The sequence below is a fragment of the Saccopteryx bilineata genome, chromosome 1 (assembly GCF_036850765.1).
Source record: "Saccopteryx bilineata isolate mSacBil1 chromosome 1, mSacBil1_pri_phased_curated, whole genome shotgun sequence".
Lineage (NCBI taxonomy): Eukaryota > Metazoa > Chordata > Mammalia > Chiroptera > Emballonuridae > Saccopteryx > Saccopteryx bilineata.
This window is the reverse complement of record NC_089490.1, coordinates 131,394,795-131,416,401: the sequence shown is the minus strand read 5'-3', so window position 1 is coordinate 131,416,401 and position 21,607 is coordinate 131,394,795. Positions and strand designations below refer to the sequence as shown.

At 51.1% G+C, this 21,607-nt stretch overlaps 1 protein-coding gene and 1 pseudogene across 4 annotated transcripts in view; one reads left to right on the top strand and one right to left on the bottom strand.

Annotated features, from left to right (window-relative positions):
• EVI5L (ecotropic viral integration site 5 like) overlaps window positions 1–18,570 on the bottom strand; it is a 34,264-nt gene extending 15,694 nt beyond the window's left edge. For 2 of the 4 annotated variants that reach the window (XM_066266524.1, XM_066266529.1), the window contains exons 1-6: window positions 18,392–18,570; window positions 5,481–5,664; window positions 2,092–2,281; window positions 1,415–1,639; window positions 1,244–1,318; window positions 472–597 (exon numbers count right to left, since the gene is read on the bottom strand). In XM_066266524.1, coding sequence (XP_066122621.1) covers window positions 472–597; window positions 1,244–1,318; window positions 1,415–1,639; window positions 2,092–2,281; window positions 5,481–5,632 — 768 coding nt within the window. In that variant the 5' untranslated portion in view covers window positions 5,633–5,664; window positions 18,392–18,570. Of the gene's footprint in view, window positions 1–471; window positions 598–1,243; window positions 1,319–1,414; window positions 1,640–2,091; window positions 2,359–5,480; window positions 5,665–18,391 lie in introns of those variants that run through there. The other 2 variants (XM_066266531.1, XM_066266536.1) reach the window with 2 other exon arrangements.
• Window positions 18,571–20,502: 1,932 nt separating this feature from the next.
• Window positions 20,503–21,178, top strand: LOC136320096 (large ribosomal subunit protein uL16-like; annotated as a pseudogene).
• The last annotated feature ends 429 nt before the right edge of the window (window positions 21,179–21,607 follow it).

The following is a 21,607-nucleotide window of genomic DNA, read 5'->3' as shown; positions in this document are numbered from 1 at the left end:
CCCCACCTGTGACAGGCCGAGGTGTGTGTGTGTGTTCTTTGCTTGCGTGCGTGCCCACTCAGTGCTGTCTGCCAGCGCTGTGATTTACAGAAAGAAGGGTCTGTAGCTCCCCTGCAATCATCAAAGGCAGGCAGACAGCACTTTCCCTTCTCCTACCACCCTGGGAGCAGACAGAGATGGAACCTGTGGGTGTGCCTGGCAAGAGCCAGACTGATCCCTCTGTCCTCAGGCTCTGGGAGCCCTGAGCTCTCAGGAGCTCCTACCAAAGATGGCCTGGCCTGCCTTGTCCCCAAGTGTGCTTGGCGGCAGTGCTACATGGCCCCTTGGGGATAGGGTCCCTTTTGGAGCTTGGCTGTCCGGACACGATTTCTCAGGCTGGGAATTTTCAGTCAGGGATTCACTGGGTCAGCCTAGGTTAGGGGCCACAGCTGAGGGGAATGGGTGGTGCTGGGCCACTCTGGCCCTGCTCACCTGGAGCATATACTCAAACTGGTAGATGCAGAGCCCCAGCTCGGCCATGCTGGGTTTGAAGAGCTCCCGAAGGCGGTACTCCTGCATCAGCCGCACGAACACGCAGAAGGCCTCCTCCTCAGGCATCTGGGGGATGGGCAGGTGACCAGGGGGCAGGTGAGTGTGGGCGGGGGGCACTCACTGCTCTTCTCATGGCCCTGGAGTCCTGTGCTTGGCCTGTTTCTGTTCTATTTCCATTTCTTGAATGTGGACTGTGTGGACTCTTACAATAAAACCTCTGCTTACTGACAGGAAACCTGAGGATGAAGTCACCTGCTAGAGGCCACCTGGCAGGAAGCAGTGGAGCTGGAACTTGAGCCCAGGGTCTGGCTACTTCCAGAGCCCATGGCTGGGACAGCTTCTGGTCCACTTGCAGCATCTTTGTACACCCCTTCCTAAGCCTGCTGGCTTCTCTGGACAAGACCCCTAACCCCATAAATGCCACACCAGCCAAGTTAACCCCCTGCTGGAGTTATCTGTCTAACCCTGGGAGCTGACTGAGTGGGGCGGCCTGTCCTTCCAGCCTCTGGACAGTCAGTGGACAGAACAGGCTTCAGTCCCTCTGTGCTTACCCACTGGGGGCTTGGCCTGGGGACTGTCAGAGGTGAATGAATGGAGAGGCTCTGACCATACAACATTGGATGCAGGGTTACGTTCTGCTTTTGTCCACCTCCTGATAGCAGAGCCTTGGTGGGCTGGTCCCTGCCATAAACCTGGCCCCAGGGCCACCTACCTGCATGAGGAGCAGGCCCACGATGAAGGCGCTGCCCTGGCAGTAGCCCACCTCCCGGTCCACCAGAGAGTATGCCTGCAAGGGAGTGTGAGTGTCAGGGCAGGGTCCCCTAGGCTCAGTGACAGAGGCCAATGTGGATGGTGCTCCTTCATGTGGGGTGGAGGGCCTCACCTTCATGACATTGAAGAGGACCTCCTGGCCCAGGCTGTCTTGGCCCTTGAAGAACTCATGCTCTGGGTAGGTGCGGGCGATGTCCCTGCGGATCAGTTTCTCACACGGTGAGGACATCTTGAGAAGCTCTGAGTACTGGTTCTTAACTGGTATGTTCGTGGCACTGCAAAGGAGCTGCCACACAATGGCCCGGAAGTGGTGTGGGATGCCCTTGTGGATTAGCTCCTGGGGACAGGGTGGGCAGCAAGAGGCCAGGCTGGACACTTTGCCAGTGTAGCCTCCCCATGGCTACCTGGTCCAGTCCCCGAGACCCGAGACAGGGCTTGCCCCTGCCATGCAGTGGCCCATAGCTTGGCCGAGCCTTTGCACTGCAGACATAGTCCACACTGCTTAATGTGCTACCCAGTCTGTCACAGAACACAGTGGGGCAGGAAACAAGTGGGTGCTTGAGATGTCAGTGTGACAGCTACTTACCTGGCTGGCCCCACCCATACTCTCTTCCCTCTCCCTACCCTGGCAAGGGCCTCTGACAGTGCCTATATATCTCCATTTATGTCCCTTTGCCCATGCTGGAGCCCTGGTGCTGCTGCTTGCTGGCCAAGTGACCAGGCTGGGCAGCTTGATATCTGCCCCTGTGGGCCCCCCAGCCGCCCACCCACTTCCACCGTCCCTGCCACCTTAAGTAGCTTCTCCTTTCTGCGTCGCCACTCCTCCCACTCATTGGCGATTCGGCCCCACAGGATCCATGTGTCCTCCTCTAGGTGGCTCAGGTTGGAGGAAGCTGAGGAGCTGGACACCAGTGAGGAGCCGCTGTTTCGCCGGGAGCCATTCATGGAGCGCATGGACTTAGAGTCGGCTTCCAGGAGCCTAGGCAGGGAGGGCCCGTAGAGGCAGGTCTGAACTGCAGGCATCTCCTTCCCCGGCCCCTGGGCTTCAGTGACTCCCTGGGGAAAGGTGGCTGCTGAGGAGAGTGGCCCCTCTTCCTGGGGATTTCAGGGACCACCAGGGCTTGGGTCTAAGTTGTTCTTGCTGTGTGGTACCTTGCAAAATGACCTTGGCCAGAGCCCTAACCTCCATGAGCTGTGGGCCACCTCCATCGGTCCCTGTGGAGGCTGCCATTTGTCTGCCCCATTATGTGCCTAGCACTGGGCTAAGAAGTATGTGGATTAGCTCACTGAGTCTTACTACTACCCCTGAAGGGCAGGTTTTGTTAAGACTCATGTTTTATAGATGAGGCGCAGAAAGGGTGAGCTGTTGTCTGGGGGCACCCAGCTAGCGAGAAGCTGTATCAAACATGGGTTTCTGATGCTTTGGCTGCTGGGTCCTGGCTGACTCTGGAGGCTTAGAAAATTCCTAGAGATAGTTAAGGACTCACCTGCCAGTGTGTCTTTCATGCAAATCAACAAATCCAGAACCCACAAACTCACCACCTCTCCATTATCAGATTCTCACACTCAGAGCCACTCTCTCTCTGTCCTGATCAACACAGGCCACCCCTATAACCTAGAGCATGCAGAAATTATTTAAACTAGCCAACCAGGCCTGCTTACCCCGCCTTGCCCATTCTTTCTCTCGGAAGCCACAGCAGAGGTATTTGCCCACACTTCCCTCTGACTCCTTCTGCCTCCTGACTGACCCTGCTGCCTCCCTGAGTGGCCCTGCCTGCTGTGGTCTGCTTCTAGGGGACCGTGAGCAATAAACTCTGTTCTCAATGGCAGACCTCTCCTGAACTGTTGGCCTTGCCATAGCTGAATGATAATAATAAACCTACATTTTATTTTCTTTTTTAACATTTGAAAAAAAAAATTAATTCAAAACTATACTTCTGGAAAAAAAGGGGTGTTTTGAAAATAAGAAAACATAACTGATCAGAATTCTAATCATAATTAAGTTAATAATTTTTATTACAAACTCATATATATATTTTAGCAAGAGAGAGAGGGGGACAGATAGGGACAAACAGAGAGGAAGGGAAAGAGATGAGAAGCATCAATTCTTCGGTGCGGCACCTTAATTGTTCATTGATTGCCTCCACTGGGGGCTCCAGCTGAGCCAGTGACCCCTTCCTTAAGCCAGTGACCCTGTGTTCAAGCTGGATGAGCCTGTGTTCAAGCCAGCGACCTTGGGGTTTTGAACCTGGGTCCTCAGTGTCCCAGGCTGACGCCCTATCCACTGCACCACCATCTGGTCAGGCCAAACTTATCTTGCTATAAGAATTATTTATTTATTTATTTATTTATTTATTTATTTATTTATTTATTTATTTTTTTGTGGCAGAGACAGAGAGAGTCAGAGAGAGGGACAGAGAGAGGGCTACAGCGACCGAGTGACCCCTTGCTCGAGCCAGCGACCTTGGGTCCAAGCTGGTGAGCCTTGCTCAAACCAGATGAGCCTGCGCTCAAGCTGGTGACCTCAGGGTCTCGAACCTGGGTCCTCCACGTCCCAGTCCAACGCTCTATGCACTGCGCCACCATCTGGTCAGGCAAGAAATTGTTTATGAAAAAGGAGAAGTCATATAACAGGTTCACTTAAAGCTCAAAATTTGATCTGAAAGTAGTTTTAGTTGTCTCTGTTCCAACTAGAAAGGTTCACTGAGCATACACTGAGAAAATGTTGCTATTTTTAGTCACTTTTCACTTCACAAACATACATACTCGTGAATATAATCCTTAGTCTTTTACAACTCTCTGGAAAATTAAAAGTTCTTACAGGCCAAAGGAGGAAAGCCAGAGCAGATTTAAATGGCTTCAAGGAGTACTTGCCTGCTAAGCACCAATATGACTTCCTTTTAAAAATTTTATTAAAAATTTGTTTCAATTAGTTTACATTCAATATTATTTTGTATTAATTTTGGTGTACAGCATAGTGATTAGGCAATCATATACTTTATAAAGCGTTCCCTCAAATATTTCCGGTACCCACCTGGAACCACACATAGTTATTTCAATATTGTTGACTATATTCCCTATGCTGTACTTTACATCCCTCTGACTATTTTGTAACTACCAGTCTGTGCTTCTCAATTCCTTCACCTCCCTTCTGGCAACCAACCCTCAGTCTGTTCTCTGTATCTACGAATCTGTTTCTGTTTTATGTGTGTGTGTGTGACAGAGACAGAGAGAGAGGAACAGACTGGAAAGGAGAGAGATGAGAAGCATCAATTTTTTGTTGCGGCACCTTAGTTTCTCAGTGATTGCTTTCTCATATGTGCCTTGACCAGGGGGCTACAGCAGACCGAGCGATCTTGGGTCCAAGCTGGTGAGCCTTGCTCAAACCAGATGAGCCCGGGTTCAAACTGGCGACCTCGGGGTTTCGAACCTGAGTCCTCTGCATCCCAGTCCGACGCTCTATCCACTGCGCCACCGCCTGGTCAGGCTGTTTCTGTTTTTTTGGTTATATTGTTCTTTAGATTCTACATATAAATGAAATCATGTTATTTGTCTTTTTCTGACTTATTTCACTTAGTATAATACCCTTTAGGTCCATTCATGCTGTCACAAATGATAAGATTTCCTTCTTTTTTATGTCTGCAGGGTATTCCGCTATGCACTATTATATAAGTACTATGCACTAATCAATTGTGCCACTGGAGCTCCTGCAGAGTATTCCATTGTGAAAATGTACCCCAGCTTTTTTATCCACTTGTCTATTGATGAATACTTGGGTTGCTTCTATATCTTGGCTATAGTAAATAATGCTGCAATGAACATAGAAGTATATATAGTCTTTGAAATTAGTGTTTTGGGAATAAACCTCCATTTTAAAACAAGGAGAGGGCCAGAGGAAAAAGGTGGGAAGGCCTGACTCAGAGTCAGAGCTTTTACTCTCCTGTCCAACAACAGCTTGAGAAACACGGCCAGGGTCACAGTTCACTCTGCCTCTAGAAAACTTGGTCTCCTCATCTGAATGGGAAACTCTGTTCACTCAGGGTTAGGAGAATGACATTGCCTCTGGTGGGGGCTATTACTTTGCCCAGGACTAGACTCAGATATGAGTGTGAGGGGTCACAAGAACTCCTGTTTGGGACCCATGTTGTGCCCTGCATCCCCCCAAGGCCTCAACTCACCGGTTCTGCTCTTCGAGTTTGGCCAGCAGCTCCAGCTCATCGGGGCTGAGGTTCTCAGAGTCAGAGGTGGGGGAGCAGGTGGGGGCTGACAGGGCCTCCTGGGATGAGGAGTCGGGGCTCAGAGTGGGGCTTGCCATGGTGTGCAGGCTCATCAGCTGCAAGTGGAGCCAGGTCACAACTCTGTCTGGGGGCCGAAGGCACACATGGTCAGTATTGAGTTGGGTGTCCACCTCATCTTGCCAGCTCTGGGCCAGCTGAGCCTGCTGCTCACCTATGGATATTTCCTCACTCTGGGCTCCCACTTCTGGTCTGTCCACTCAGTGCACCTCTCATCCCCACACATCCCAGTCCAGATGACAGCGCACCAGCACCTTCTACTCTAGATGCCTGGACAGAGACAGCAGGACCATGGCAAGACCCAGCTGTCCTGCTGTCCATGGGTGTGATGGCCAAGGCTCCACATTCCTGAGTCTTCAGCAGAGCCTGAAGCCAAGGCGTCCATCACTCAGGACTCCTGCTGGGACCTTGAGGTGCAGGAGCCTGCTTTAGCAGCCCTTCATGACAGCCTTGGCCTCTATCCCCTGCTGTGGCCTGCCCTAAAAAGCCTGCCTTAGCATCTGACCTTCCCTGTCTCATCAACCAAAGTGGGCTGCTGGCACAGCCAGAAACAATTATTCTTTATTGTTAATTATCTGGTACTGCCAATTGGCAGAGGAGTCTACTCCCCTTGGGCTGGGAAGCCAGGGACGCATCAAAGTGCTGGAAATCTGTGCCCTCGTGGACACAGAGTGAGAGCTGCAGGCTCTGATGGGTATCTTGATCTTGGCCTGCTGGGTACCAGGCAGGTGTCAGGTCATCTCTCCTATTCTTTCTGAGGATGGTCTGGCCCCACATCCTGGGGGGGGGGGGTCCAGGGACAATGGCCTCTCGCCTTCTGCCAGTTCCATGAGAGGCAGCTCAGCACCAAGGCCACAGCTAAGGTTCTAGACTCAGAGAGACCTGTGCCTAAAGTATGGCACCCCCTCAACCAGCTGTCTGGCCTTGGACCAGTTACTTGACTTCTGAGTCTCTAAAGACCTCAGAGGGTGACTGTGAGAACTGAGCATGCTACCGGCACATGACCTGTGAGAACAGTGCCTGATAGTGATCATGCCATAAATATCAGCCTTTACTATGCATCCTGGGGCCAGGGCTGAGGGCTAGCTGGGAACCAGGGCTCTAGGGTTCTGCTACGCCTGGTACGGACACCTGCAGTGGGCTGGTATCACCTTGTAGGAGGTTGTATGGGTCAAGCCGCTAGGAGCTGGGGATGGTGTTCCTTCTACTCCGTCATGCTCAGTTATGGTGAGCCCAGGTTAGTGCAAAGGATCTAAGAAGATCGGGGTCCCCAGGGTCATGGGGGCAGTAAGAAAATCCTGCTTCCCCACCACCACTATGGGCAGCTACTTCACGCCCACCCATTTCCCTTCATGCTCTGTACCGGGAGTCCACTATGTGCTCTTGCGTCCCACCTGACCTGACTCTGACAGCTCATCCTGCATAGGGGCCCTTGCCTGGTCTCTGGAGAGGAAAGAACTGGTCCCCTAGGCAGCAGGGGGATAGTTACAGGATAGAAGCAGACTCCACACCTGCCTGGTCACCTCAGGTCACTGGGCACTTTCCTGAAGTCAGAGCTTAGTCCCCAGCCAACACCCAAGGGCCCATAGGTTAGCTGGACTTCACCCTGGCCACGAGCTTGATTCTGGCCTCCTTTCCTCATGCTGCCCTGTTATGGGGCGGGGGTTGGGGAGTGCCATTCTTCTTTCATCTCATGGGGGGCCCAGAACCGTCCCTCACCTACTCTGTGACTCCCAAAGGCCACTGTTTCTATCTCTGGCTCCTGAGGTCTCCTCAAGTCTCTTGAGTACTGAGGGTCTGGCTTTCAATGAGTGGTACAAACTCTAGGTGGCGGCTGCTGTCAGAACCAGAAGGCCTGTAGCTCCCATTGCCTGGCTGGCTGGGGACCACCTGCTCCAATGATCAAGCTGAGTGCACCACCTAGCCAGGAGTTAATTATGCCTGATATAGGGACAGTGGGGCTGCTCCAGGGCCTCCTGCAGAGTTAAGTCTGTGGACAGGAAGTGCTGACCTGGAAGGATCTCTGGGTGAGGAGAGGCTGGGAAGGCAGCATGAGTTTCCCAGCTTCAGAGCCAGGAGATGGGGAGGAGTTGGTGGAGGTGTAGATCAGAGCCTCAGAAGTACAACTGAATTTGGGGAGCAGTGGGGACCTCAGAGAAACAGACCACATATGGCCAGGGTCATGACCTAGAAGAACCTCCTCTCCTTGCTGAGCCCAGGTGTCCCAAACCTCAGAGCAAGTTGGCCCATCCTTTTCCCTAAAGAGCCCAAGAGAATGGTTCAGGTCTGAGTTTCTGATTAAAAAAATGAAACAAAACCAGGAGCCATCCACAAGTAGAGTGTGTTCAGCAATTCACCATATAGTAATGTGTCTTTCATTCAGGAAATAAAATTGACTCAATGCACAAGGCTGAAATTTGCAGTCTGAAAGGCAGAAACTTCTGATCCTTCAGGAACTTTGTCTTGACTCATCCCCAGACTCTCTAAACACTGCTTTGCACTGGAAGTCATCTCCTGAATGCGCGCGTGCACGCACACACACACACACACACACTCATACAGGCAGATAACACTCATACACACTCTCACACTCATACACAACTCATATACTCAGATACACAGGCAGACACATACTCATATGTATTCACATTCACAAACACATGCTATCTCACATCCATACACACCCACGCACACTCTTTTTTTCTTTTAGCGTGTGTGTGCATGAGAGAGAGAGAAAGTGAGAGAGAAGGGAAGGGAGAGGGATTAGAAGCATCAACTCGTAGTTGCAGCACCTTAGTTGTTCATTGATTACTTTCTCATATGTGCTTTCACTGGGGGGCTTCAGCTGAGCCAGTGACCCCTTGCTAAAGCCAGTGATCTTGGGTTTCAAGCCAGGGACCTTTGGGCTCAAGCCAGCGACCATGAGGTCATGTCTATGATTCCATGCTCACGCTTCTGGTGATCTGATGCTCAAGCTGGATGAGCCTGCGCTCAAGCCAGTGACCTTGGGGTTTTGATCCTGGGTCTTCAGAGTCCCAGGTTGATGCTCTATCCACTGCACCACCGCCTGGTCAGGCCCCATACATAGTCTTGCATGCACATGCACATGCGTACTTCCTGCACTCGACAAGACCTTCCTACCTTTGGAACTGACTAGATTGGGATGGACACTGGCTTGCTGCTGTCCTAACTTTATGGGCAGCCCTGCCTCCCTCTGAAGAGTGCCATAACTCTTACTGGCTCAACCATTCCTTCCGTGGCACTGAAGGCCAGTTGCTGTTCTCGCCATGGAAAATGGAGTGGAATGAGGTGAAGAGAACACAACTGCACAGGGCATGTAGCCATTCCACCCTTGCTGGATGGGCACAGAGATGCAGAGACAAGGCAGGATCCCTCTAGGGCCAAGGGGCCATGCCTCTACAACCCACACACAGGCTCCCTCTAATCTGAGGTCCTAGCCACTGAATGTCCCCAATTTCAATGTTCTTTGCCTCTGCTCTACCCCCGCTACCTGAAGGGTGATCCTGGTTCCTGCAAATTAGGCAGTGAGCCACCTAACCCTCTCTTGCTGGCACCACTATCCACCTCACCTCATAGGGTGGCCCTTGGCTTAGGAAACTGAACCAAGAAAGAAGGGTGGGAAGAGACTCTGTTGATAAGCTGGGGCAAGGAGTATGGGGGCAGAAAAGTCCAGATGCCAGACATCCCCCACCTCCTCCCTCTCAGGAGTGTTTAGCTGCTGTCAGTCATGACTCCTCCTTCTTGAAGTCCTCTCCCACATAGTTTTCAAGAGGCTGGGCTCCTGGGTCTCCTGCTTCTCTCCTAGGGCTTCTCAGCCTCCCATATGGTACCTGTTCTTCTGTAGGCTTTGCCTTGGCCCTTGCGCCTTCATGCCCTTGGTGATTTCACTCCCATGACTTACATGAATGAATATATGTCAGTGATTTACGACACTTGTTTCTAGCTTTTCCTTTTTCCTGAGCACCATCCAAGGTCACCAACTGACCCCTGAACATCTCCATCAGACCCCTGGCCAGGGTAGGGATCATCACTGTTTGGCTCCCTGCTACTACAGTGCTCCCCACTGAACCTGGTACAACTTGAGTTGAAAAATATTTGAGGAATTTAACTTATCTCCACACCCACCAATATTTACTGGATGCCTACCAGGTGTTAGGTACTATGCTGAGGGCTGAAGGCTGGTGGGCAAAGAGACATAGCCCCTACCTACTCAGAGTATACAGGGGAAGAGACTAAGAAACAGTCATCCAAATTTTCTACTACAGATGGAGACAAACGCTTGGAATAAAAGATATGGTAGATGGAAAACAGTTTGGCAGTTCCTCAAAAAGTTCAACAAGAGTTACCACATGACTCAGGAATTCTACCCCTAGGTGTCTACCCAAGAGAACAAGACACACACCCACATGGAAACTTGTATGTGACTGTTCATAAAAGCATTATTCACAATAGCCAACAAGTGGAAACAACCCAAGTGTCCACCAATGAATGAATGGATATACAAAATGTGGTCCACCCATATAATGAAATATTATTCAGCTATTAAAAGGAAGGGAATTCTGATGTGCTGCAACATGGAGGACCCTCTAAAACATGGTGCAGACTGAAAGAAGCCAGATACCAAAGACCACCAGTGACGTGACTCCACTTATATGAAGCGTGCAGAATAGGTAAGTGTCCAGAGGCAGAAAGTCAGTAAGTGGTTGCTGGGAACTGAGGCCTGGGGGTGGGATGCACAGGGGGAGAGGATGCTTATGGGTTTCTGTTTGGGGTGATGGAGTGTGCTGAAATCAGGCAGTGTGGCTGCTGCACACTTCGTGACTATACTAAGATCCACTGAACTTTTCACTTTAAAAGAGTGAATTTTATGTTATGTGAATAACACCTCAGTTAAGAGAAGGTAAGGGATGTGGTGGGCTAGCAGAGGAACTCGATGCAGAAGCAGTGGGGAGAGGTAAGTGCAACTCCAGAAATGACTGGGCAGTTCTGCTGGGTCCAGAACCACACAAGGCCTTGTGGGCCAAGGCAGTAACCTGACTGGGCTTGCATTTCAGAAAAATCCTCCTGTCCCCCCCCCCCCCCCAGTGTGGAGAAGTTTTTCCAATCAACTCTCTTGACTAAAGCCAGCCCCTCCATGTGCTGCAGGTGGGCCTACCTTGATCCATGCTGCCATCCACTGGCTCGGGCAAGGCCTGATACTACCCTCCTAGTGCTTGTTCCAAACCGTTTAGCCACTCCCTACTGTGATGTGGAGCCCACACCTATTTGCATGGTGCACACAGACCTGCCTCCTGCCTCCTGCCTCCCGTCCTTCCACACTCAGCCTGCCACGAACACCTCCTTCTTCCTGCCTGTCTTTGCACATGCTGTTTCCTCTGACTGGAAAGGCATTTTCCAAGACTCAGTTTGAGTTTTCTTCTGTGAAATCTTCCTTGTCGACACCCTGCCTCTAGTGCCCTGGCTCTCTTCTCTTTCCCTGAAAATACTTAATTTAAGCCCTACACCCCAGCCCAAGACATACTCTATAGCAATTACTTCTATATATGCCTGCCCGCCCTACTGGATCAGGAACATCCTGAGTTCTTAATTTTCTATTCCAAGCCAATAATGCAGCATCTGGCATTTAGTTAGGCGCTCAATAAATGAAGACAAAAATTTCTGTGCTGCTCAGCTAGGTGGTCAAGGTCAACATCAACAGTATCACCTGCCCTTGATATGATATGAGAAGGGCTTTTCACCCCTGTGGATCTCTCCCCAAAATACATTACTGCAGTCTAACTATGAGAAAAACAAGTGACAAGCCAGATCAGGGGATATTTTAGAAAATTCCTGATCAGTCCTTCTCAAAACTGTCAGGGTCATCAAAGACAAGGAAAGTCTGAGAAACTGTTTTAGCTAAGAGGAGCCTAAGCAGATGCGATGATGAAATATCATGTGGGATTCAGTATCGGGTCTTGGAACAGAAAAAGGATATCAGGAGAAAACTAAGAATATCTTAATAATGTATGGGCTGTAGTTAATGATAATGTATCAATGTTGGTCCATTAATTATAACAAAGATACCAGGCTAACCCAGGATGTTACTAATAGGGGAACTGGGTGTGGCACCTGCAGGAACTCTGTACTATCTTCTCAATTTTTCCACATACCTAAAACTGTTCTAAAAAAATAGTCATTTTAAAGATAAAACAAGCGATTCTATATCAGTGCAGACAAAAAATTAAAGGACAGCTCTAACAGGAAAGTTGTCACCTTGAACAGAAGGTCACTCAAAGGGTCCTCAGGGAAAGAAAAATTCAGACTTGGATTTCTGACTCCTGAGATTTTTCCCTACCTTGGTCTGCTGTGCTGCTGCTCTCTTTGCATTCTCTTACTCTAGAAATATCCGTGAAGTCCCGAGTATAGTGGGCACTCAGTAAATAGCAGTCATTATTTTTCAACAGGGAGAGCAAGTGAGTGTATATGTGCCATCTTTCAGAGCTTGGCATTTTCAGAGGTAGAAATAAAGGCCCCAAGTTTCTTTCAATTTTGGCTGTCTTCCCCTCCCCCTGGCTTCTGATCCCTTACCTGTAATGATTATGGGGACACAGAATCATTTCTGAATCTGAAGATGCCAGCTGACCCCATTTGCCCAGCACACCACCATGGTCCTATTGGACTTCAAGTCTGGGGAAAATGTTTTGGTATCATCGGTCCTTTTCCTTGGCCAAGAAGTAGGCAATGGATGGGCCAGCTGCCCCTTGGGTAACAATGACAGCAGCTGAAATGCAGAGGTCACTGCCTGCCTTCTTCTAGTCCCCAGGTTCTAGCTGCTCCTCCATATTACTCTGAATGTTTCCAGATCCATGTATCATGGCTGTGTGTGTGGTTAACTGATCCCAGATCTCCTGGCTTCCCATGAGGACTTCAGAGCCAGCAACCTGGTTTCAAATCCTTCCTCTACCACTTTCTACCTGTGATCTTGGGTATGATGCACTTTGCCTCCATTTCTTCTTCTGGAAACAGATCTAATGATAGCATCTATCTCACAGGTTTTGGTTAGAATAACTAAGTGAAAACCTCTCAAGTGAAGTCCTGGCCGGTTGGCTCAGCGGTAGAGCGTCGGCCTAGCGTGCGGAGGACCCGGGTTCGATTCCCGGCCAGGGCACATAGGAGAAGCGCCCATTTGCTTCTCCACCCCTCCGCCGCGCTTTCCTCTCTGTCTCTCTCTTCCCCTCCCGCAGCCAAGGCTCCATTGGAGCAAAGATGGCCCGGGCGCTGGGGATGGCTCTGTGGCCTCTGCCCCAGGCGCTAGAGTGGCTCTGGTCGCAACATGGCGACCCCCAGGATGGTCGCAACATGGCGACGCCCAGGATGGGCAGAGCATCGCCCCCTGGTGGGCAGAGCGTCGCCCCATGGTGGGAGTGCCGGGTGGATCCCGGTCGGGCGCATGCGGGAGTCTGTCTGACTGTCTCTCCCTGTTTCCAGCTTCAGAAAAATGCAAAAAAAAAAAAGAAAAAAAACAAAACAAAACAAAAAAAACCTCTCAAGTGATTGGAACAGTAGCTGGCCCATAATATTTATTCCGTTTTGGGAAGACAGTTCCATGGGGGCAGGGGTTGTCCAGCCCACTACTGGATCCCAGTATCTAGTATGCCATCAGGTACCCAATCTTTGTGGAATCAACAAACAAACCTCCCCTCGTCAGTAGGCCCAACCCTTATGTGGTGACCTTGTTTAAACATTAAACTCAGTAATACTATAATCATCATTATTGATGCTAACTGTGGTAGCAGGAATTACCTTCAGGCTAAAATCTGAAGGGCGGGCCCTGGCCAGTTGGCTCAGTGGTAGAGCATCGGCCTGGCGTGCAGAGGTCCCGGGTTCGACTCCCGGCCAGGGCACACAGGAGAAGCGCCCATCTGCTTCTCCACCCCTTCCTCTCTCCTTCCTCTCTGTCTCTCTCTTCCCCTCCTGCAGCCGAAGCTCCATTGGAGCAAAGATGGCCCGGGCGCTGGGGATGGCTCCTTGGCCACTGACCCAGGCGCTAGAGTGGCTCTGGTCGCAACAGAGTGACGCCCCGGAGGGGCAGAGCATTGCCCCCTGGTGGGCAGAGTGTCGCCTTCTGGTGGGCGTGCCTGGTGGATCCCGGTTGGGCGCATGCGGGAGTCTGTCTGACTGTCTCTCCCCGTTTCCAGCTTCAGAAAAATACAAAAAAATAAAAAATTAAAAAAAAAAAATCTGAAGGGCGGACCATTACAACCTGTAGACTCCCTTCTGACATAAAAAAAAATTAAAAATGTTTGCTATCCTGTATCATCACCAGCTTACTTTCTTTTTTATTATTATTTATTATTCTTATTATTTTGTATTTTTCTGAAGTGAGAAGTAGGGAGGCAGAGAAACAGACTCCCGTATGCGCCCAACCAGGATCCACCAGGCATGCCCACCAGGGAGCAATGGTCTACTCATCTGGGCTGCCAATCCGTAGCAACCGGAGCCATTCCAGCGCCTAAGGCGGAGGCCATGGAGCCATCCTCAGCACCTGGGCCAACTATGCTCCAATGGAGCCTTGGCTGTGGGAGGGGAAGAGAGAGACAGAGAGAAAGGAGAGGGGGAAGGGTGGAGAAGCAGATGGGCACTTCTCCTGTGTGCCCTGGCCAGGAATCAAACCCGGGACTTCCACATGCCAGGCCAACTCTCTACTGCTGAGCCAACTGGCCAGGGCTACCAGCTTACTTTCTGCCATCAAAACAAGTTCATTCCTAGCAAGTCTCTCATTTCTTTATATCTAGTGTCCCTGAGAATGACAAAGAAAATAATGTAGTCCTCATAAGTCTTCCAGGGACAGGTGAATAAAAGAGGCACCATCTTGCAAAGGTTCTTGGCTCTTCAAGGCCAAGATGATGTTGTTCCTACTGCCAAGGCTTTCTGGGTTGGGGCAGGGGTGAGATGGGTCTGACCTTTCTTTGGAGGCTCTCCAGGGCTGACGGATGGAACTCTTTCTGAGGAAAATCTCTAGGTCTTTCTCAAAAGTGAGTGAGTAGAGAGGGCTGTCAGCTTCTAAAACCAACCAAGAATTTACTGAGCATTTGCTACATGCCCTACACTCGTCTGGGACTCAGCTGTGAGCTGGCACATGCCCTGTCCTCATGGGACTCACAGGCTGGTATGGGAGAAAGATACCAAAGAAGCAGTCCCACGAACACATCTGGTGCTCAGAAAAGTGGAAGAAAAGTGTAGTGAGTCATGCCAATAGGGTCTTGAAAGTCTCCTTGGAAGGGGTCAATCTTTTCCTGGTTTTGGTGGGTTATTTTTCCTAATTAACCTCCTTCCTTCCACTGTCTCCATTTGGCTTCTAGAGCATATGTACTTCAGATTTTCCCAGGGGCCAGGGGGTGGGGTTTGCTGCCTCTCCAATTTCTTCCAAGTATGGATTGCTGTGACCAGGGAGTGTCCATGGTGTGTGCCCCGTGGACTGCCTTTAAAACATGAAGGCTTGTAGGATGAGGCCCATTGAACAAGGCATGCTTCTCTGAATGCATCACACTTGCTCCTGCTTCCTGGGCCTCTGTCCAAGTGCTCTGGCTGCCTGGAATGCTCCATACATCATCCCTGCTCCACCTTCTCTAACACCCCAGAAATGCACAGGGCCCTTTCCTGTGCTCCTGCTACAGCACGCCATACATAATTCTGTCTCATGCTTCCACACTGGAAGCAGCAGGATGTGATGGTAAAGGCATGATGCCAGAATCCCAGCTTCTCCAGATTGTCTGGAGGATTAAATGAGATACTATATAAATGGTGTTTGGACAGGGCCTCGCATGTGGCATAGGCCTGATCAGAGTGCTCTATTGGTTCTAGCTCTTGTCTCATGATACAGAGAGGGTCTTTAGATGCAGAGCAGGGATCACTTTTGACATTCCTTCAGATCCCAGTACAGGGCTTCCCCCAGAACAATCAGCATTTATAATCTGCATGAGGAAGTTGGATCATGTTCCCCTGTGGCCCCTGCACCCATCAAAGCACATACATATACAGACCTGTACCCCAGCCTAGGGTAAAAGTGCATTGATATTGCCCACAGGCCCTCCCCGGGAGCCTTCTCATGTTTTACTAAGGAGTTCAGTCTCTTCTGGGGAGCCTCCTGCTTCCACTGCCCCCACACAAGGTCCAACCCGGGGAGGTTGTGGGGTTTCTTTCCTGTGTGCCTTATGACCTTCAGCAGTCTTTTCATTCACTTTCTCCCTTCAGCAAGTGGGCAGAACAAAACTCTCCCTACTCAGTGTCAGAGATCCATGTGGGTGGTAGACACTTCTAGGAAGCAGGCCCCCTATTGTTCTCTGTCTCCCAACACAAAAGACCATCTCTCAGCCCTGATTTAAGCCAGCTTCCTCCTGCAAGGTAGCTTGGCTACGAAGAGATGGTCATCATCCTGTGAGGCATCAACTAATTACAACCAGGGGACCAGGGTGGCTAGTGATTCTGCTAGCACCTATAGATGGGCGATGGCCTTCCTGGACTCCATTGACTTCTTCCACACAGTGCCCAGGGGACATTCAAAGCGACATCCTAACCTCACTGGCTCCCCTGCAGTACAAACTACTGGTTTAAGAATTTATCTCCCCCTTTTCCAGATAGAGAAGTTGATGCCCTGAGCCAAGATGTGCTTTTTTCCCAGGCCATCCAGAATCCACTGGTGAATATCAATATCCCACAAAAACTCCTGGTCCTGTTTACCTGGGATTTTCTAGGAATGTTTATGTGGCTCAAAGGAGCCCAGACCAGCAGTGCTGGGTCTGGATGGATCTGGAATCCACATGTAGAGACTCAGGGCTTCTCCTTACTCCCTGCAGTCTGGCCATGCCAGCTTGCCAGTTCTATAATCTGCTCTCCTCTCTGTCTCATTTCATTCCTGCGCCAGGGACAAGCCAATTGCAGTTCCTTCCAAACCACCAGTAGTCAGCTGCAGAAACTAAGGAGGACCCACAGGATGGACCCAAGGGCAAGGGTGATGGGGTGGCAGGATGGGCAGGAAGAGCCAAAGCAACCCAAAAAGACATGTGGATATGAGTCCTTTAGCTCTATCACAGACCAGCTGAGGGAGAAACCAGCCCATATTTCCTCTTCTGAAAATATTCCTTAAAAAGAGTGGTCTGCTTCTGGCAGGCCTGAACCTAACCCCCATGGGGTCCCAAATGCCAGGAGAGGAGGAAGCTGTTTCACTTTGGTATAACATACTGGTTGTGGATGAAAGAACTCACATGGATTGTCAGGGGCTGTCCCAGGGCAGCAGCAATGGCCCTGCCATCTGAGGCCAGTGGGCGTGATGGGGTGGGCATGCTGCTTCTACCAGTCTGGCCTGACTTCAGGACCAGGGCCAGGGCCAGGGGCAATCTAAATTTCCCTGCCCCACGAGGGGGTTGCATAAGTCAGGGGGGCAGGCAGGGGTCCTTTCAGGGGGACTTTGGAGTGGGAGAGTGTCCTTCCCTTGGAAGAAGGGCAAACTGGGGAGAGATGGAAGAAGGAAAACAGGTCTGCAGCAGGTGTCTACAGGGGTGCTGGGAGATTCTAGGTCACCCTACCACCTCCAGGGTCCCAGGGTAGGGGTGCCAGCCCAGGGAGATTGGTATAGCTGGGCAGACTGGCTGCCTGGAGCAGGGCAGTGAGCTTGCACCTTCGAGTCTCTGCCAGAGCGGGAGCACTGGGGACTCCAGGAGGGCCTGGGTAGGAAAGGTCCAAGAAGGGGTGTTGAGGAGCCCTGTGTGAGAATGAGTGTGTGTGTGTGTGTGTGTGTGTGTGTGTGTGTAATCCCAATTGCCTGGGCTGTGTTGGAGGTCCTGAGTTTCTCTGTATATGTCAAGGGTCCAAGTGTCTGATTGTGTGTGCACATCAGCGGCTCCTGAATGACTGTTTTGGGTGACAGAATGCCTGTCAGTATGTGGTTTTTTTCTTTTTTTTGGCGGGGGGGAACTAGTTCATGGGTTTCTCCATGTGAGAACTGTTGGTTCTCAGGTGAATATGTGCGTGTAGTCAGAGATGTGTCTCTGGTGTGGAGAGCGCTCAGAACAATTTGGGGATAGCGCTGAGCAGGAGGTGAGGGTAGACTTGCAGGAAGCACGGATCAAAATGAGTCAGAATCAGGGGTGTGTGTGGAGCTACTGGAGTGGGCTGGGAGAACCCCTGGGGTGATTTTCAGGAGTGCTGGGAGGTGGGAGATGAGCCAGCAGGCTAAGGTAGGCCTGTGGACAGGAATCCTGATTTACAGAGGCTAGGCGGGGGTCCCGGGGTCGGAAGGGAGGGGCAGGGAGGGCTCTGAGGCTGGCATCCTTGGGGCCGGGGGCAGGTATCGGCCCAGAGACAAGATGGGAAGTGAGACGAGGGACTGGGTCGCAAGGGGTCTGCAGATGGGAGAGATCCTGAGAGATCAGGAGTGGGGTGGCGTCCGGGAACGCGGGGGGCAGGTCTCAGGCGGGGGCTGGGGGAGGCCTGAAGGGTCAGTAAGGAGGTTTGGCTGGGGTCACGGGCCTGAGGAGAACTGGGGGAGGGGGGAGGTGAGGTGGGGGACCAGAAGGGTCTGCGCAAGGGCCATGAAAAGTCGGGAAAAAGGATAGGCAGAGGAAGCGGCCTGAGGCTGATCGCAAGGGTCGGTGCTGGGAGTGTAGAGGGCTCGCACCGCGGGTTCCGGGGCGAGGCGGCCGGACTCCTGGTCTTGCCCGGCCCCCGAGGGCCGCAGCGCGGAGCCCCCGGCCTGAGAAGGCGCCCGGGAGGCCCGGCCCACGCCGCCTCCCTACCTGCGCCGAGCACGCCGCCATCGCTGTGCCAAGCCTCGCCGTCCCGGGCCGCATCGCCTGATCGCCGACGCGCCGCTAGACCCGCAGCCCCGGCTCGACCCCCTCAGCCGCCCCCGGGAACCGCTGCCGCCGCGGGCTCCGCCGCTGCCATTTTACCGGCTGACAGGAGCCGCTGCCCCACCTCCGAGGCCCAATCAGCCAATTCACCGCCCCTAGTAACCCTGGCTCCGCCCACTTATCAAGAGTGACGGGATGTTTGGCCAATCTGTGGCTACTTTGTGAGACAGGCCCTGGCTACGGCCAAAAAGGTTGCCACCTCTGAGGAAAGAGGCGAATTGAAATTAGGGAAGCAGTGAAGGACGTAGACTTTTGCCTATAGAAATGTGGAACTTTGTTGATTAACATCTGACAGGGCCAATAGAGAGAACAAAGGGGTGTGATCCTGGGGAAGACTGAGATCCCAGACTGAGGCAGCCAAGTATTTGGCACTAAGCCCCGCCCGGAGCCGGGCTTTTTGCCCAATAACGAGACTTCCTGAGCTGGAAATTATCATCTGCTCCTCAAACCAAGCCACGGTAGCTGCTGGGACTCTATAAAGACAACTGAAGGAGGACGGTGAAGTAACACTCTGTGACAAATGGTGAGATAGGTGTGCGGTTAGTCTGCCGGCGGTGGCGCTTGAAACCTAGATTGAATGATATAGGGGAGAGGCTTAGAAAGAGTGACCTAAACTGCGATGGGGCGGGGCCAGATAAGGGAGAGGCTAATGGGTTGGGTCTGAGGAGGGGCGTTGCCAGAAATCCCTAAAGGGTGAAGGAGAGGTGATGGAACACATTTTCTTTGATCCTGGCTTTATGCTGAGAGCGAGGCTGTTGAGGGTGGGCGTGGGGCATCTCACCGATGACTCAGCCCGGTCCCCTGCCCTAATCTATTTTGGCCGGGTAAGTATCTTGTATGAGGCTCACACTGCCTTATGTTCCCCCATTAAAGCTCTGATCAAGCTGTGTTATCACTGCCTATACCGCCCTCCTATTCCCCTCCCTCCCCAGACTGATGGCTCCGGGGTTAAGGGAACATACAGGCCCTAAATCAGGTCTCGCCTGGTCCCCATCATTGTTCAGCAAGGGCCTGATACATGGGAACTGCTTATAATGTTTAATGAATGATTAAATGAATGGTGGGCCCAAGACTCTTTAACAAGGAAAGGAAGGGGGGGGGGTCACTCAAGCTGAGGAGGCTATGTAGGGCCAGTCACTTGACAGTGGGAATGACTTAGCAAAAATGGGCCCTGTGGGACAAGGAAGGACCCTGTCACAAGAGGTGACATTATAAATTCAGAATGGGGATAAAAAATTAGGTACAGAAGGGCTGAGATTCAGAGTGGAACGTTCCAGGACCTTCTAGATCTCAACCTTCTAAATAGTAGGGAGTTCTGTCTAGTTTGGGGAGCAATGATTGACAATCTTTGCTCCCTGTCTCTGTTCATCTTTCTCTGCCTTTCTACACTGTGTCCTATCTACATTTTGTCCCTATCTACACTCTCTCTGCTATTGTCTCTACTCTCCCTCTGCCTCTGTATGTCTTTTCTGTCTCCCTCTCTTACTGTCTATGTTGTTATCTATGAAAATTCTGGAACTGTTAAGAAAAGCCCAAAACATTTCTAAAAATTCAGGTGGTAAAAATAATATGTGCCTTGACCAGGGGGCTACAGCAGAATGACTGACCCCTTGCTCAAACCAGCAACCTTGGTCTCAAGCCAGTGACCTTTGGGCTCAAGCCAGCAACCATGGGGTCATGTCTATGATCCTATGCTAAAGCCAGCAACCCCTTGCTCAAGCTGGTGAGCCTGCGCTCAAGCCTGTGACCTCAGGGTTTCGAACCTGGATCCTCCGCGTCCCAGTCCGATGCTGTGTCCACTGCACCCCCACCTGGTCAGGCTCTCTTTCTTATTTCTTTTGAAAGAACAGATCTTTACCTCCCTCCTTTATTTATTTATTTTTAAAAATGCTTATTGATTTTAGAGAGAAGAAGGGAGAGGAGAGAGACAGGAACATCTGTTCCTGTATGTGCTCTGAGCAGGTATCAAACTGGCAACATCTGCACTTTGGGACAATGCTCTAACTAACCGAATTATACCGCCACAGGCTATCCCTCCTTTAAAAGTCAGCTTACCCTTTCTCTTCGGGGTGCCATTGAAGATCATGGGCCTCCGCCCCACCCGCTTTTACCGGTATTGTAAGAACAAGCTGGTCCTAAAGTCTCGCTTCTGCTAAGGTGTCCCTGATGCCACGATTCACATCTTTGATGTGGGGTGGAAGAAGGCAAAAGTGGACAAGTTCCCACTCTGTGGCCACGTGGTGTCAGATGAATATAAGCAACTCCTCTGAAGCCCTGGAAACTGCCTGTATTTGTGCCAACAAGCACATGGTGAAAGGCTGTGGCAAAGATGGCTTTCACATTCCAGTGTGGCTCCACCCCTCCCATGTCATCCACATCAACAAGATGTTGCCCTGTGCTGGTGCTGACAGGCTCCAGATAGGTATGAGGGGTGTCTTTGGAAAGCCCCAGGGCACAGTGGCCAGGGTCCACACTGGCCAAGTCATTATGACCATCCTTGCCATGCTACAGAGCAAGGAACATGTGATGGAGGCCCTACACAGAGCCAAGTACAAGTTCCCCTGCCGCCAGAAGATCCACATCTCTAGGAAGTGGGGCTTTACTAAGTTTAAAGCAGATTAGTTTGAAGACATAGTGGCTGAAAAGCAGCTTGTCCTAGATAGCTCTCGGGTCAAGTACATCACTAATCATGGTCCTCTGGACAAATGTCAGGCCCTGTACTTATAAGAGTCTTTGGCGCTGCCCCACCTTATGCACACTAATAAATCCTACTTCCTGTCAAAAAAAAAAAAAAGTCAGTTTATATGCTGGGCATTCTGTAGTCCTGACAAAGTTATAAGATGACTTGGATTTGGTGAGTTAAAGCTGAAATGAATTTATGAACATTGTCCCCTGATTTCTGGATGGGCCAGGGGGGTGTCACAGATCCCTGTGGTCATGATTGGAGATGGGACGCAGAGTCTTGAGTAAGGAGGGCAAGGGTGACATGAGGATGTGGCGATGGCCAAGGAACCAGCAAGGGACAATCCCTGAGTGTGGAGGACTGAGGAGCCATCATACCGGTCAAAGTCTCAGGAATTGCCCTTATTTCTTTTCTTT